Genomic DNA, 15,526 nt, shown 5'->3' on the forward strand with positions numbered 1-15,526 from the left:
CTGGGGTGGTGACGGGGTCGGGGGCTCACATTCACAGTGTGGCTTCCCTTCATACTGGGGGAGTGGTCCTGAGCTCCCCTGCACCCGAGACTCACCAGAGGCTGACGTGATTCTTCCTGATGCGCTTCAGCCCCTGCCCCTCCCGACAGCGCCCTCTCCCCAGGCCTGGGCCCACCTGCAGTTACCTCGCCGACCTGGGTCAGCAGGAAGCGGCCTGGAGGACCCCTCTGCCCAGCTGTTGAATCGAGGCTGGACCCCTGCCAGCCTGGGGAGGGGCAGCCCACAGCAGCTGAGGGTGAGGACGAAGCCCTGGGCTGGGGTTCAGGCACAACGCAGGGGCCCTCAGGGGCCCCTATGCAGGGGTGAGCAGGGGAGCGGAGAGGGCAGCCCTGGCTAGGCTGCCCAGGAGCGAGGGACGCCTGACCTCTTTGAGACACTCTGAGATTCCCTTGGGGGTGCCCTTAGACAGGAGGGAGAGTGGGGGCGATCGAGCCCCCGCAGCCTGCTTCATGCCTGCCCCCAGAGGCTGCTCTGCGGCCAGCTCCCCCGCCAGGCCCACACGGGGCACGGACCCAAGCGAGGCGTTGGCCGAGGGGGCACCCTCCTTGCTGGCCCATCAGGACAGTCCTACAACACACCGAGAAAGTCCCTGCCGGAGAAGGGTGTGGCCGGGGGGACGGGGGGTAGGGGGGCTGGGAGGTAGTGAGCTCGCAGCTGTGCAGCCCCAGGTCAGGAGGACCCCCACTCCGTGGACTGAAAGACAGACAGACAGACAGATCCCACGTTCCCTGGGGCCTTGCTTTCCGGGACCCCAAGGCTCTCTGGCCTGTGATTTTGGGGAGCTGCAGGAAGTGCGGCCGCAGTTTCCAGGACCCAGGTGGGGGCAGCCCGGGCCTGCACCCACACCCACACACAAGCGTATATTTATAGGAGACACAGACACGAACAAGTACACACCACGCATGCACCCATGCCATAAATACGCACGCACACACAACACGTACCGTTCCACAGGCAGCTCTGAGCCGCACCCCTGAGGGGGCGCCCCGCCCCTCCCCGAACTGCAGGTTCTCACTGGCCGGCAGCTGGGGGAAGCAGGAGCAGATTCTTTCAAGAGCGCTTAGCAAGAGACTTGCGTAAGCACCCACTCGGGCTGCCCCACACCCCCCACAGCAGCCCAGCTGCAGACCTCTCCCAGCCTCCCTTGCAGTGACTCGTGGTCACGTGACCAAGACCTGGTCACTGAGATGCCGCAAGCAGCGACAGAAGTGCCGGCCACCCCGGCTCCACTCCTAACAGGAAAGGGGCGTGGCCCCCTGCCTTCCCCCCCCGGCCAGCAGGCGCACCGGGGGGAAGGTGGAAGCCCCTGGCCGCCAGCCCAGGGCCATTCCTTCTGGACAGGAAGTGCGAAACTAGCTGGTCTTGCGTAAACCAATGTATTTGGGGGTCTCGATTACAGCAGCTGAGCACATACGCGAATGCAGACACCCCCACCCCCACGAGACAAACTGCGAGGAGGGAGATGACAGGCCGCGGCCCGACGTCCCCCGTGGCCCCGCCAGCCCCGAGGAAGGGCACAGGGTGACTGGGGCTGTGCGCTCCAACAAGAAGGGGGAGCCCCCACTTCCTGCCACTGCCCCTACCGCGGCCCCAAGGTCCAACCTCCCAGACCTGCCCGCAGCCGCGTCCTGCCCCCACTGCCCCAGAACTGAGCTCCGGCCTCAGGGGCTGGGCGGGCGGCCCCCAGGATGGCAACGTAAAGAGTAACAGGGCTCCGCAGGCCAGGTCTGGGGCCAAAGGGGCTCACGGGGCTCCCCCCGGCCCGACCACGCCCGGGAGCACAGGGCCACCTGCCGGCAGCGCCATGGAGCACGGGGTGGACCATCCTCCCGGCTGCTGTCCACCCCTCCCACCCTGATGTCCCCTCTTCTCCTGATCCCAAATGCAACTATTTACAGAGCCCGGGGACCCCCGCACCCCCCATCCCACTGCAGGCCCGGAGTGCAGGGACAAGCCAGGGCTCTCCCACACGCTGCCCTGGGCGCCCCCCGCCCCCCCATGCACTCTCCGTGGGCGCCCAGCCCCGGCATCTTCGGCCGAGGGCAGGGCCACCCTCCCTCTCCAGTCCAGGGGAGGGCGCTCTTCAAGCTCACAGGCGGACGCCTGCTTCACAGGGCTGAGGTAGGGAAGGCTCCCGGCCGCCCTCCCTGCCCGCCTAAGAACCACCCAGAGGGCGGGAGGAGGCAGGAAGGCATCGGGTGGGCCGGCACCTGCCCCGCCACTGGCCTTCTCGCGGTGCCGGCTTAGCCTTCCACCACACCGGGTTTGCTCCCGGAGGGGGGCCTCCCGGGGGGGCCCTTGGGCTCCCGGTAGGGGTTGTCCAGCAGGTAGCGGAACTGGTCGTAGTTCTTGAGCAGGTACTTGGGGGCGTACATGTGCTCGGTAGGGTCCGCGGGCGGGTACTCCTGCTGAGTGCCATCGAACCAGCCCCCCGTGCGGATCAGACTCCGGATGTAGTTGAGGTCCCGTTTGTCCTCGTAGTCACCCCAGCGGGGGAAGTCGCCGTTCTGGGCCGACACCAGCTTGAAGTAGATGCCCTCGGGCGTGAAGCACCAGGAGCAGTGCCAGCCGGCGAAGTGCAGCGGGCTGCCCAGCGACCACTGCACCAGGATGTGGCCGGTGCGGTTCTCGTACTGCCGGAAGTTGGGCATGGTGTAGTACTGGCGGCGGCGCAGGCGGATGCCGTCCAGCCCGTACACCGTCCGCAGCATGTCCACCGTGCAGCCCGACACCACCTCCAGCGTGCCCGGCTGCTTCCAGAAGAAGCCGTAGAGCGACTTGCGCATGTGGAAGGCGAAGGGCTCCGTCCAGCCGTCGTACAGCTTGAGGAACAGCACGCCGTCGCGCGCGGGGATCTCGTCCGCGTCGTCGATGATGAAGACGTCGTCGGGCCGCAGGTTGCGCAGTCGGGACACGCCGTCCTGGGTCAGGAAGGTGCGCAGGTAGTCGTCGGCGATCCAGCCGTCCTGCCGCCCGCCCAGCGGGAAGTGGTCCAGGAAGACGTAGAGCACCTTGTGGCGGATGTACTCGAAGGTGCCGTTGGTCAGCATCTCCCGGAACTTGAGCGGCCGCGGCTCCCCGTACGCCGTGAAGTTGGACTCGCACACCACGAAGGCGTCCACCACGTCGCCCAGCTCGTGGAAGCGCACGTCCAGCAGGTCGAACTCGTGGTTGATGTTGATGGCGTTGATGACGCGCCGCGGCACCTCGCGCGGCACCAGGCGCTCCTTGGTGGGCAGGTTGGAGTACTGCACCACCGTGGGCACGCCGCAGCTCGGCCCGTGCCAGCCGGGCAGGCACACGCACTCCACCCACTTCCTGCGCGCGCCGCGGCCGCCCGCGCGCTCCCGGGTGCTCAGCGCGCGCCGCCCGGGCTGCCGCGCGGGGGCGCCCTCGCCCCCCTCCGCCTTCTCCTCCGGCCGCCCCGACGGGGACTTCTCCAGCATCTTGGTGCCGGGTTTGAAGCAGACGCCCCCGGCTTTGGTGCGCACGAAGTACTCGGTGGTGTCCTCGGGCAGCACGAAGTCCATCCGGTGGAGCTCCTCCGTGGCCTTGCTGGGTGACAGCGGCTGCAGCAGGGGCGAGTCGGAATAAAGTGGGGTGCGCAGCAGGTCTGGGCCCCCGGGCTCCTGGCTGGCTTGGGGCGTGACGGGCGCATTGCTCCAGAAGAAGCTGGACACCAGGTTCGGGCTGAGGGAGGCCAGTTCCCGGGGGAAGGTGACATAGGACAAGGTCTTAAAGAAATGCAGGAAGGAGATGAGGCACAGGCCGGCCATACAGAACATGAGAAAGAGCTTGTAGCGTCTCATCTTCATCCTGCAGGGCACAGGGAGACACGCGTCAGGGGCCTGCGGACCTGGGACGGCGCCCAGGCAGCCTCCGCTGCCTCGTTTGTGACTGTCCTGGTCAGTACCTGGTGCCAAACTTCTCCCCAGGCGTCAAGCCTGGAAGTCCAAGTCCCCCCGTCAGGAACCGCGGACACCCCGCATGAAGGAGCCTCCCAGCCTGCCCCTGCTCCCCTGGGGAGACCAGCAGGTCCCCACACCCCCATGCAGTCTGCTCCTCCGCCAGGCGACACACCCAGGCCATCCCAGTGCACGGCTGGGCGTCCTGGGGAAAGCTCCCTCTCCCAGAGCAAAGCCTGCCCAGGGGCGCTCAGGCCGAGGGCGGGGTCCCCCCCCCCCCAGTCCTGAGCAGGGTGCTGCTCTTGTCGTCTCTGCCTCTCCATCAGTCTCTTTCCTTTCTCCATCAGTACCTTTGCACTGAAAAGATAAGAGTGCACCTGTCTCTAGGGGTCACATTCACCCTAACGAGTCAAAGAAAGACCTCATGAGCCCCCACCTGCCGGCCCCCGCCTTGCCTAGGCCCTCTCCTGGCGCAGGCTGGACCTGGGGAGGTAAGCGGAGGGTCTGACAGGCACGTTTTCTGCTCTCGGTTCAATATTTTTCATAAACAAGATCACACTGGACACTAGTCCAATCACGTGGCTTTCCTTGATCAATGATTAGATTTCAGCATCAGCAGAAATAAATCCCGATTTCCCTTCGAAACCCCACATCACAGCGCGTGGTTCTTCGAGTGCCACTCTTCGATCTATTTTCACGTATCAATTAGTTCACGGCCGGGGAAGGGAGGTTTTGTCTTTATTTTACAGCTGCAATAGACCTTCCTTTCTAGAGTATGTGTAGCTTGTCAGGGAAGTTGCCAGGCGACACAGAGGCCCCCTGCCCGCCTGGCCCGGCTCAGGTCCCTCATGGAAGCCAGATGGGCAGGAGTGCCGCTCGCCCAGCTCACTCTGCCGTCCCCCTGTTCCAGCAAGGCCGGCAGCAGGGCGCTCCCCAAGGTACCCTCAAGGCCCGCTCGTCCCGCCCCGCCCCGCCGGCAGGGACAGGCAGGAAGCCCGCTCCGTCAGGCCTGACCGCCGCCTGGCCGGGGCTTGCCTGTCGCCAGAGGGCTGGGACAGGATCCAAGCCCCCTGTCGTCCCTGTGGGCGGGGCTGCCCTTCCACCTAGAACATTTCTTCCCTTAACGCGTTCTTTTCTGAGGCTTCTCCTTCCTTCTCTCCCTCACTCCTAGCTCTGCGGACAGGTCAGTGTGGAGAGTGGCCGGCTCGGCTTCGAGCTGCTGTGACCTCCAGCCGCCCTGCACCACTTGGGACCTCCGTGTCTACATCTGTGAGATGGGCACAGAGCTCCTGGGATGCGGTGGGTGCCCCCAACCTCTGGGGCCCTCCACGGTGGAGCCTGGATCGCCCCACAGTGCCTGTCTAAGCCGCCGGCCGTACGCGGGCACCTGAAGAGCTGGTGTGGGGCATGGCGGAGGGGCCAGCACTGCAGTTTAGAGAGGAAACCAGGGCCGAGGGGCTTCGCCCTGCTGGGTTACAAAGCTGGGCGCGCACCTGGGTGCCCCCCGCCCTGAGTCCTAGCAAGCTGGTGAGGAACAGTGGGGTCTCCCTCCCGCCAGCCAGGCCATGCTGTCTGGCCCAGCACACCCGCCCCCCAGAACCCTCGCCGTGGTTGGCACGGCTGGTCGCAGGCAGCGGGCAGGACAACCGGGTGCAGATGGGCGCCTGCGAACAGAGCTACTCCCCCGGGTGGGGGGAGGCAGCGCAGGGGGAGGGGGAGCTCCTGGCCCGCATTTGCAGCAGGTTTCTGGGCTCCTCTCCACTGTGGACCCAGCGGGTCTGGCAGACCAGCTGGCAGGGAGAGTGGCGGGGCTCAGCGCGAGGCCCGTGAGGGGAGCCCCGGCGCCACGCAGCCCCACACACGCCCGGAGTGACACAGCAAAGGGGTGTCAGGCCCCGATCCCGCTGGCTGGCTATTTTCTCCTCACTTGGGACCTGCCTCGGGAGGGGCAGGGGTGGGGGATTGTAGCTGAGTGACTGAGCCGGCCATGAGCTGCAGAGGGCAGGGCCGGGCCCGCAGCAAAAGGCTTGGCAGGGTGTCAGGGAGGGCGGGGTGTCAGGGAGGGCGGGGTGTCTAGTGGTGTAAGGGGCTCCTGTGGCCCCAGCAGGTCACACTGACCCAGCTGCCCCTCGAATGCCCAACAGGCTGGTTTTCAGGATCGGGTTGCACCGCCAGCTGTGCCCTCTGGAGGTGACTCCTCAGAGCCTGGGGCTCCCTCACAGGGACCTCTGGGGGTCTGGTTAAGGCACGGCCTGCGACTGAGAACCGTGGGACTGGGCCCTCTTCACCAGGGCTGCTGGACGCTTCATGCACACTGTGGTGGGTCTGGAGCAAGTCAGTGACCCGAAGGACACATTTCACATTTCGGGGGACACCTTCATTCATGGCTGCTTGTAGTTTTTCAACTCTTTTTGGCCTGACTCCTTTTGACCTTATCTTTATCTATCTTTTTTTAAAGATTTATTTATTTATGCATACAGAAGTGGGGTGCGGGCGTGGTGAGAGGATGCACCAGAGACAGAATGGGGAGCAAAGTGCACTGAGGGGAGCGGCGGGCGGGTCAGGAGAGGTCTGCCGTGCCCTGTGGGTCACCTCCAGGCAGGGATCGGGCTGCACTTCCACCCGCTGCGCCGCCAGGGAGGGCCCGTCTTCACGGTCTTGCTAAGTGCTACAGCATCTGCTGAGTGGCCTCCTAGTAGAAACCAGGAATCAACAGCACGGGCACCCAGGTCTCCCTTAAGCCTTTCAACCATCCTGCCAGGACGCTCAAACGACAACCGCAGAGTTGGGGAAGCGACACAAAGACGGCCAGACTTCCCGCCCAGGACAGGAGCGGGCGGCTGGGTCGGGCCCGGACTGGCTCTGTGTGAACGCCGGGCTCTCCCGGCAGCCGAGACAGCGGGCTCACCCCGACCGCTCTGCCTCCGTCACAAAGCGCCACCGAGCAGCCACGGGCACGGCGGAGCTGCGAGACAGACACGAGCCGCTGCCCGGGCTCAGCGCATGCCGTGGCCACAGCCGGTGTGCAGGGAAGCACGTTCCGGGCAGCAAGGAGAGGCCACTCCCCAGGGCCGCCCCGGTCGTGCTGGCCACGTGGCTCACGGGGGGAAGCAGCGCTCCCATGGCCGGCCCCAGGCCGGCCCCCAGCCCTCTTCCCGGCTGCCCCAGGCGGAATGAACAGTCTTCCGGGCTCAAGCGGTCACTGTGAGCTCGACTCGAGGCCGTTCAGCTGCGGGACCCCTCCCTGCGTACACGTGTGTCGCGGTCCTGCCTGCCCGGCTCGGGTGAGCCCACGAATCAGACGCTGGTCCACGGCCTGCGCCTTTCCCAGCGCCCACCACCTGGGGCTCATCTCCCAGCGTGTCTCCCTAGCTGGACTCGAGCAGCCTGGACAGCGCTGGACACCGCGGGGCTCGAGCCGCGCCCTGCCCCCCCCTCAGCAGGCGCTGGCTCCCGCGTGCAGTCTCTGGCGCTGCCAGTCACGTGGGTGCTCTGAGCACTCCTTTTTCGTATCTATACAAGGGAGGTTCAGCGATCGCCTGCAGTGCCTGGCACACGAGGTGCCCCGTGGGCTTCGCTCTTCTTACCACCGCGGCTATTCCCCAGCTCGGCAGAGTTGGGGTGAGCAGAGCGGAGCCCCCCAGTTGCCGTGAGTCTCAGCGCAGCAAGGAGCACTGCTTGGGGTTCAGCAAAGAGGGTCAGGGCAAATCCCGACCCTGCTGCTGAGGGCATGGGGAACAGCACCCCGTTTCCGGCGCTCCGGGGAATGGAGGGCCTGTGAGTCTCCCTAGAGGGGCTCTCACCCCCACACACGGAGCTGGCCCAGGGACTGGGCCTGCAGTCAGTGCGAGGGGCTGAGCAGGAGCTTCCCTGTAGCCAAATAATCACGCACACGGGAGGCTGCGCCGGCCAGGCCCTGGGGCCTCTCCATACTCTGCTCACCCGTGGCCATGGCCAAACCCCAGAAGGCCCCAGCTGGGCAAATGTTTTTCCTCCCTTCTCTTCCCACCTCTCCCTTCTCTTCTTTGAGCCCTTTTTCCTCAGCTATGTTTGGAAGGTTGATGGAGAAGGAAGGGAAGCAGATGAGCCCAAACCGGGGACCCCGTCATGACCCCGGGGTTGGGGCTCGGCTGAGGTGGGGGCTGGGCCCGTGGGCCGTGGCCTCCTGGTGCACAGCCCTGATCCTGACAGCTGTCGCCAGGGTGACCAGTGGCTCCTGTAGCGCTCTCCGTGGTGCTGAGATCGCCTGCGCTGACCAGGGTCCTAGCTTGGCCTTGAGGTGCCCCTGCTGGGCCCCACCCTGGCCGCTTGCCAGCCTCCTCCAGGTTCAGCAGCTCGTGTCCTAACGGGCACTTCCCCTGCCCGCCACCCTCTGGTCCCTCACCGTCTGATCCCTGGCGTCCTCGGCGCTGGGACGGTCCGCGGGGTCCTGCTCCCCCAGTCGAGAGAAGGGCTCCGCTGTGGGCTGTCAACCGGCCTGCTGCCTGACAGGCGCTCCGGGACCCTTGGGAAGCGTCCCCCAGCTCGCCTTCCACGCCCCAGCCCTGCCTCCACCCCCAGGGCTCCGCTCGGGTGCGTGCAGAAAGCAGGAGGGGCATCTCGACAGCCAAGTCTGCAGTGCCCAGCAGCTCTGAACCACCGGGCTGCCGGGCTGGCCGCTGGTCGTGACCGTCGGATCTGAACACACCTCTGACCCGACAAGCGCCCCACGTCTGTGCCTCGGCGGCCCGCCCTTCTCGTGGAGCGGAGCTAGAGCACGCCCGCCTCGCGGGGCTGAGCGGGGGCTGGGCCCCTGCGGTGGGCACCGGTCAGCCCAACTTCGCCGTTACTGAAAGCCAGAGCGCTCGGTTCGAATCCCAGCGCTGTAAGTTAGGAGCTGTGTGTCCTTGGGCCTTAGTCTTGTCCGATCTAGAAGGGTGGCCCCGGGGACAGGGATGAGCCTGGTGTCAGAGCATCCTGCAGGAAGCTGGCACGCAGCAGATGCTGTAAAAATGCCCACTTCTCTCCTTCCACTCGGTTCCCTGCCAGGTGACCTCACTGAACATACCACGTCTTATTCCTGGGCGGCTCAGCCGAAGGGCCAGGCCAGCCGAGGCTGCTCACCACTGATGGCCACCCACCACCCACAGGCCGGGGCTGGGGTGACCGGGCCTCCATACCTGGGGCAGCAGCTCGTGGACCTGAAGGGCCGGCGGGCGAGAATTCTCTCCAGCCCTCCACCCCAGGCCGGTGGCCCTGCCAAGTGTCCATCTGGTCTCTGCTCGTCCAGTTCTTGGCGCTGCCCCTCCCAAGCCCTCTGCGTGGCCAGGAATTCTCCCGTATTCACGGCACCATCCTCCCTGGAGCTTCCGTTACTGCTTCCCGATCCTTCTTGGGGCTGAAGGTTGGTATCTCAGGAACCAGAAGACAGGGCGCTCTTGGGACCTGGCGCCGGTTAATCGCGGGTCCTTCCAACGGGAGGTGCCACGGCCTCACCCGCAGGGGCTGCGGCACGGCCCCGAGGGCGGAGGGAGGGCAAGGGCGCAGCTTGTCTCTCCGCCTCGCTCCGTTCCCCCCACGGGCTCCCCGCGGGGCCACGGCTCTCTGCGGACACCTGGCGGGGCCTTGCTGATGCCGGGGCTGCCGCTGCACGGGTCGGGGGCATCGGCTCGGCTCGGGCCCGGCTGGCAGGCAGACACGTGTCTCCACCTCGAAGCTCCAGCAGACCGAGCACCTCGCTCGGCCCCGCAGGGAGACCAAGACTCCCGGGGCGACGGGCCCCAGAGCACAGCAGGGCTGCCAAAGCGGCCGGCGGGCGAGGCAGGGCTGGTGTACGCAGTCCCCCAGGAAGTCTCGCCCTGGGCCCCAGGGCATCCGCCTTGCGGGCTCAAGGGCTCGAACCCCGCTGTGCGGCTCAGCCCGGGGGAGCCCTTCCCTCTGTGAACCCCGCCCGCCTCCCTGCAGGAGCAGCTCTGTGTGCCTGGCCCCCCCGACCCAGGCCCGCCAGCTGCCTGAGAAAGTCAGCTGGGTGCTCCCTGGGGCCTCCTCCCTCCCACTGCTCGCTGCCCACGCGGGGCCCCCAGGCACACCCGCGGGCAGTGGCGCCCCCGCAGTCCAGCAGTCACGACTGCTGGGGCCCTGGCCTCCGTCCCCTTGCCCTGTTCACGGTGGCAAGGGTGGTCCCTGCCTGTCAAATGCCTACGTATGTACCCCGGGACTTGTGTGCACCCACAGCCACCCTGGAGTCAGCCACTTGTACTGCCGCTGTATAGATGGGGAAACTGAGGCTCGGGAAGGTGGCAAAGCAACAATTAGGGCACCCCTCTGCTTGCTGGTGCCAACCCTCTCCTCTGCTGGGCCAGAGACCCACAGCCTCCGTTTAGGGGGGCTGGGAGGGTGCAGGTGCCCGCATTCTGGGGCCTCAGTTTCCTCACAAGTTGGGGACATAATGGCATCCACACCACGGGCCGTGGGCAAGTGCCCGGAACAGCGCCTGGCAGACCGGACGCTGGCGCACGTGTCTGGGGCAACACGGGGCACGTGGTGGGCACCTGTCGCAGGAGCAGAGATGAGGGACCTGGGGGCAGCTCTGGGAGGGGCCGGGCGCAGCCCAGCTTCCACGCCCGAAGGGCCGGAGTCCTCGGAGTGGCCGGTGAGCCAGAGCTCCGGCTAGCCGCAGCTGCACTGCCGAGAGTCAGCTCGCTCTCTGAAGCCCGGCACCGGCCTCCGTGTCCTGCCCGCGCCTGCTAACAGGGCACCGTCCTGGCCGCGAGGGAGTCTGCTGTCTGGTGCCGCGCTCCCTGCCCGCCTGGCACCTTTCCCGAAACCACGAGAGCCCAACTCTGCCGCCTCCCTCACCTTGCCAGCTTCGACTGGCCGCAGGGAGGTGGTGGCCGGTCGCTCTCTCGCCCTGGTGCGCTTGCTAGAACACTCTGGACTTCCTGGGAGAATGTTCCGCTCTCGCACCGTGAGCCGCCCTCCTCCTGGGCTCCGTCACCGCCGCTGGCCGTCGGGGAGCGACCCGCCCCCCCCGCCGCGTGAGTTAGCTCCGGCCTCGTTTCAAGTCTGTCTCAGAGAATGACAGGCGGCGGGCTGGCGACGGGGCCTGGCGGGGGCCGCTCGGACACACCCACCCTCACCGCCTAAGCTCCCTGTCTGCCCTGGGCCTGGTCTGGGAGGCCCCACAAGCGACAACAGTAACGCCGACGCGCACACACGCTGGCCACGCCCGAGAAGTGCCTGTCGTGGTGCAGAGGGGCCGCTCGGGACGGGGCGGGGCGGCGAGACGTGCTCTCGGGCTGGCCGCGCCTCTATGCATACAAACGCGTGGACGCAGCCCAGGGGCGGGGCGCAGAGGGCACTGAGAAGACTGGGAGCAGAGGTACTGGGAGCAGAGGTGCCGGGGTCGGGCCCCGTGGGGGCTACGCGCCTCCCACCCCCGCGCCTCCGTCCCTCGGGCCGCCCTCAACCCCAGCCCATTCGGCCCCGCCCCCAGCAGCCAGGAGCCCCCAGCAGCCAGGAGCCCCCACCGCAGCGGGTCCCCGGGAAGCGCAGCCGCGTGCCCTGGGCAGGTGCCCCCAGGGCCTCAGCGTTCCCACCTTCGGATGGGTCCTGGAGACCCCAGAGAGGACTGCCTGGCTCGGGGATACTCCCAAGGGCCACCCTCACCTCTGCATGGTTCCCGGGGGCTGGGGAGTGGCGAGCGGGGGGCTGGCCGGGGCAGGGCCGAGCAGCAGGCCAGCTGTGGACGCCGGTGAAATCCCAGCCGGCAGATGCTCAGTTATTAACAGAGCGCGGATCGGAGGAAGACGCGGCTTCTTCCAGTCTTGAGCGCAGGCTTGCTGCCAGCTCTCCATCAGTCCGGGCGGGTCACTGCTGCGCCCAGCAGCCCGCCGAGGCCCGGGGGCGAACCCCCACAGCTGCCCTGCGCCAGTCACCGCCTCGGGGAGCCCCTGGCCCTGCACGAAGACAGGCCGCAGCCCTCGGGCCTGTGCACGCCAGCGGAAGGGGGCTCAGCCTCGCCTTCTGGGCTCTCCCGGGAAGAGCGGACTGGGGCTGCTGAGCGCTTCCCGCCCCTGGGAGGGTCCCGCCCCACCCCCACCCATCACTCAGGACAGAGCGGGCAGCTCCAGGTGGGGCCGCGGTCCCCAGCATCCAGCTCAGAGGGAGCTGGGTTCGAGTCCTGCGCCCCTCTTCATGATCCCAGACAGGCCACCTCACCTCTGCGACCAGCCCCTCACCCCGAGGGTTAAACAGGGAACAGCCAGAAGTCTTGACACCACCACCCCTCACACCCCCACAGCCCAGACAGGTGCACACCTCACCACAGGCTTGGCTGCGGCTCTGCAAGGCCTGCAGGCGCCCCCCCCCGCCTCCCCACCCCCTAGCGGTCTAGACTTCCGAACGAGGGGCCCTGCACTTTGCTCGGCACTGGGCACCGCCAGTGCTGTCACTGCAAAGCCCACCAGGCCACACCTGCTCAGACTCCCCGCAACCTGCCGACCTGGCCACGCAGAGTGAAACCCAGCTCTCCCACAGGCCCTGGGCCGTGGGGCCCCGACCCTGTCCTCGCCGTGTCCCCTCCAGGCAGCTCCAGTCCCAGCCCCGTCCGAGCCAGGGCCTGTCGACTCCGGGCCCTCGCGCCGGCTGTTCCCTGTCCACACGCCCTTCCCTCGGTCCTCCACGGGCCAGCGCCTGCCACGCCCTCCCCGGGTCATCTCCTGGCCCCGGAGCCCGCGGTCTCCCTGTCTCTGTGACGCACCGTGTCCCACCCCACCCCACCCCTGGCTGCCATCAGGTCACCATCGCAGCTGCCCTGCCCCTTGCCCAGGCCTGGTCTGCGGCGGGCTCTTCATCGACACTGCGGGCGACCACTACAGACGCCTGCCGGGAAGAGCGGCGCACTCCAGCGACAGCGTCGTCTGCCCGCGGGCGTGGGCAGAGGCCTGGCCAGTGCGAGCCCAACCTAGAGGACCTTCTCCCCCTCTCCGGGGGCCCGGAGGAACCCCCCACGCGCCCGGACTGCCGAGATGAGCAGGGCCCTGCCCAGGCAGCCCGGCAGTGCCAGCCCCTCCTGCCAGCGCCGTCCGGAGACAATGCACAAAAGCCCACTTCACTGCAGAGCCTCCGCTCCGGCTCCAGCCCAGAGGCCTCAGGGAGGGGGACGAGTGGGGAAGGGAGAGGCGCCCACCCTCCCTGTCCCTCAGGGGCAGCCCAGCTAAGTCTGGGGAGGTCTTGTTCCGCAAGTCGCACCCTGGGAAGGAGGAGGGTACTGCCCAGGCGCACGGTGGGGGTGCCCGTGCACCAGGTGGGGTGTCAGGCACGGGTGGGGGTGGCCCCGAGCACAGGGAGCCAGTGCACACACGCCGGTGGTGGCCCAGCCTCGGGTGGGCAGCAAGTGCCAAGTGCCCCCGGCACCGGCCCGCGCACAGGGCAGCGGTGGCGGGGACACCTGTGCACCCAGACCCCAGGGCCGGCGAAGAGGGGGAGCAGACGGCTGGGCGTCAGGCCAGCCCCGCCAGGCCCGTCCCCAGCCTGCGGAACACCCGCGGCAGGCCAGGCGCAGAGCACGCTCCGACAGGGCCCACGGGGCACCCAGGGCCGCTCCGGCGGCTCCGGGATTTCTGAACATTTTCCTCTGGGCCCCGGCGCCCGGGGCCGAGACCCAGCTGCCCGCACGGGGGCTCACGGACCTCGTCTCCCTCCGCACATGCCTGAGCCTCTCCCGTCCACCCTCCCCCAGGCCACCGACCCCAAGGGCTGCACCACGGGAGCGCTCACCTGGCTGGACGCGGCCTTCCCACCGCCGGCCAAGCAAAAGCCAAACCGACACAGTCTCTGGGCTGGAACCCCTGCCCTGGGGATAAAGTCCAAGTCCGCTAGGAGACTCCAAGTTGCTGTGTGATCTTTCAACACCCTCCCCAAGCCCTCGCCTGGCTCTGGAGGCTCTGGACGGCCTTGCCCCAGGCCCGCCTGACCGCAGGCCAGCGCCCGGCCCCCTCGTCTCACCTGGCCCTGGCCACCTGTGCCCACCTGTGCCCCTGCTGCCCGGCCCTAGCACGGAGCCCGACAAAAAAGCGAAGTCAAGCTCAGCTTGGTGAATGAACAATCACCCAAACCCCTGCACGCACAGGGCGCTCCGGGCTCGGGAAAGCGGCCGAGGGGCCTGGTCCCGCCGCCCTGGGCTCGGTCCTTCACGCGGTCCACAGGTCCCCTCCGTGAGAGGCAGCGGTGGCCGGACACAGGGTGGCCGCTGGCCGGGAGGAGGGTGGGCAGGGAGAAGCGGAGAGTGACCCCTCATGCCCGGCCAGCCCCGCCCGCACCCAGCAGGGGCTTGACGAGCCCTGGCTCTGCCACCACTGCTCGGGGCCCAGGCAAGACCTCTGCCCGCGTGGGCTGGACACTGAGCGGGGGGAACGAGCCAGGCCGCCTGCAGGGCCCTCGGGTGAGGCCGCCCCAGCCCAGAGCCGGCACGTGGGAGGGCGGGTGACCACGCCTCGGCGACGCTGTGCCTCGCCGCGAAGAGCCCTGCTTGGCCTGAGAAGGGCCCCTCAGGCGAGAGCCGGGGTGCGGGTCAGCGCCCACGGCAGGTGTCACGAGACGCAGCAGCGACACTGAGAAGCCCGGCCCGCTCCTAGGTCCCCACCCCACGGGCCAGCTGCGCGTCCGTGGACTGCGCCCCACACATTGCGCGTCCGTGGACTGTCCCCCACACGCCAGCTGCGCGCCCGTGGACTGTCCCCCACACGCCAGCTGCGCGTCCGTGGACTGCTCGCTTCCTCGATCTTTTTCATCTTCCGTCTAATTCAAAATGAAACGAGGCCGTCCTGGAGCGGCTGCGACCTGGCGGGCGGCCGCCCTCGGCCCTCACAGCTCCGCACGTGGACTCTGGGGAGTCCCCTTCCGTCCCGCCGCCACCGTCGTAACGGGACACCTGCCGGTGCCGTGACCCGGGAACCCGAGGCTGTCAGCGCGGGCTCTGGGCACAGGACAGCCTCAGTGAGGCCAGACAACGGGCCTCTTCTCTGCTCCCTCCCAGTTATGCTCCGTCCACCTGCCTGCGTGCGGCCGCAGCACCTGTGGGTCAGGACCTGGCTGACCCCCGCAGCAAGCCCTCGCCCAAACGCAGGGCCCGCAGGCTGCAGGGCTGGGCGCTGCTCCGTGAGCTCCTTAGCCCGAGCATGCCGACACCCCAAACCAGGCCTGCAGGTTCTCAGCACCCCGGCCTGGGGAAGAAGAAAATGAAACAGCAGCAAACTGTCACCACAGGCAAGATCATGCCAGGATCAGTGGCCAGGGACCTGGTCTCAGCAACGCTGCTGGCCTCCGGGGGGCCCGGCACCCGAGGCAGCGCCCCCTTCCCGGGAGATGCGCCTGCCCCACACACCCCCACAAGTCCATTTCAGGCTGAGGAAACCGAGGCTGGCAAGCTCAGGCAGCGGGGAGGACTGGCACCCTGGCCTGGCTCAGCTGACGCTACGCTGGCGCACGGCGAAGGCCCCCTGCACCCTCAGAGCCTCAGTTTCCCCCCTGACCTGTGGGCATGGCCCCGACCCTCCAGCTCTGGGCAGTCTCCGTGTCCA

At 67.8% G+C, this 15,526-nt stretch overlaps 1 protein-coding gene across 5 annotated transcripts in view; it reads right to left on the reverse strand.

The window, feature by feature from the left end:
* Nucleotides 1-1,417: 1,417 nt before the first annotated feature.
* MGAT3 (mannosyl (beta-1,4-)-glycoprotein beta-1,4-N-acetylglucosaminyltransferase) overlaps nucleotides 1,418-15,526 on the reverse strand; it is a 29,387-nt gene continuing 15,278 nt past the window's right edge. For 3 of the 5 annotated variants that reach the window (XM_012720344.1, XM_012720346.1, XM_012720345.1), the window contains exon 2: nucleotides 1,418-3,876. In XM_012720344.1, the coding sequence (XP_012575798.1) occupies nucleotides 2,304-3,875 (1,572 nt within the window). In that variant the 5' untranslated portion in view covers nucleotide 3,876 and the 3' untranslated portion in view covers nucleotides 1,418-2,303. Of the gene's footprint in view, nucleotides 3,877-9,124; nucleotides 11,379-12,447; nucleotides 12,636-15,526 lie in introns of those variants that run through there. The other 2 variants (XM_012720347.1, XM_004676441.2) reach the window with 2 other exon arrangements.

Source organism: Condylura cristata, unplaced genomic scaffold (genome assembly GCF_000260355.1).
Source record: "Condylura cristata isolate star-nosed mole 26May11 unplaced genomic scaffold, ConCri1.0 scaffold00004, whole genome shotgun sequence".
Taxonomy (NCBI): domain Eukaryota; kingdom Metazoa; phylum Chordata; class Mammalia; order Eulipotyphla; family Talpidae; genus Condylura; species Condylura cristata.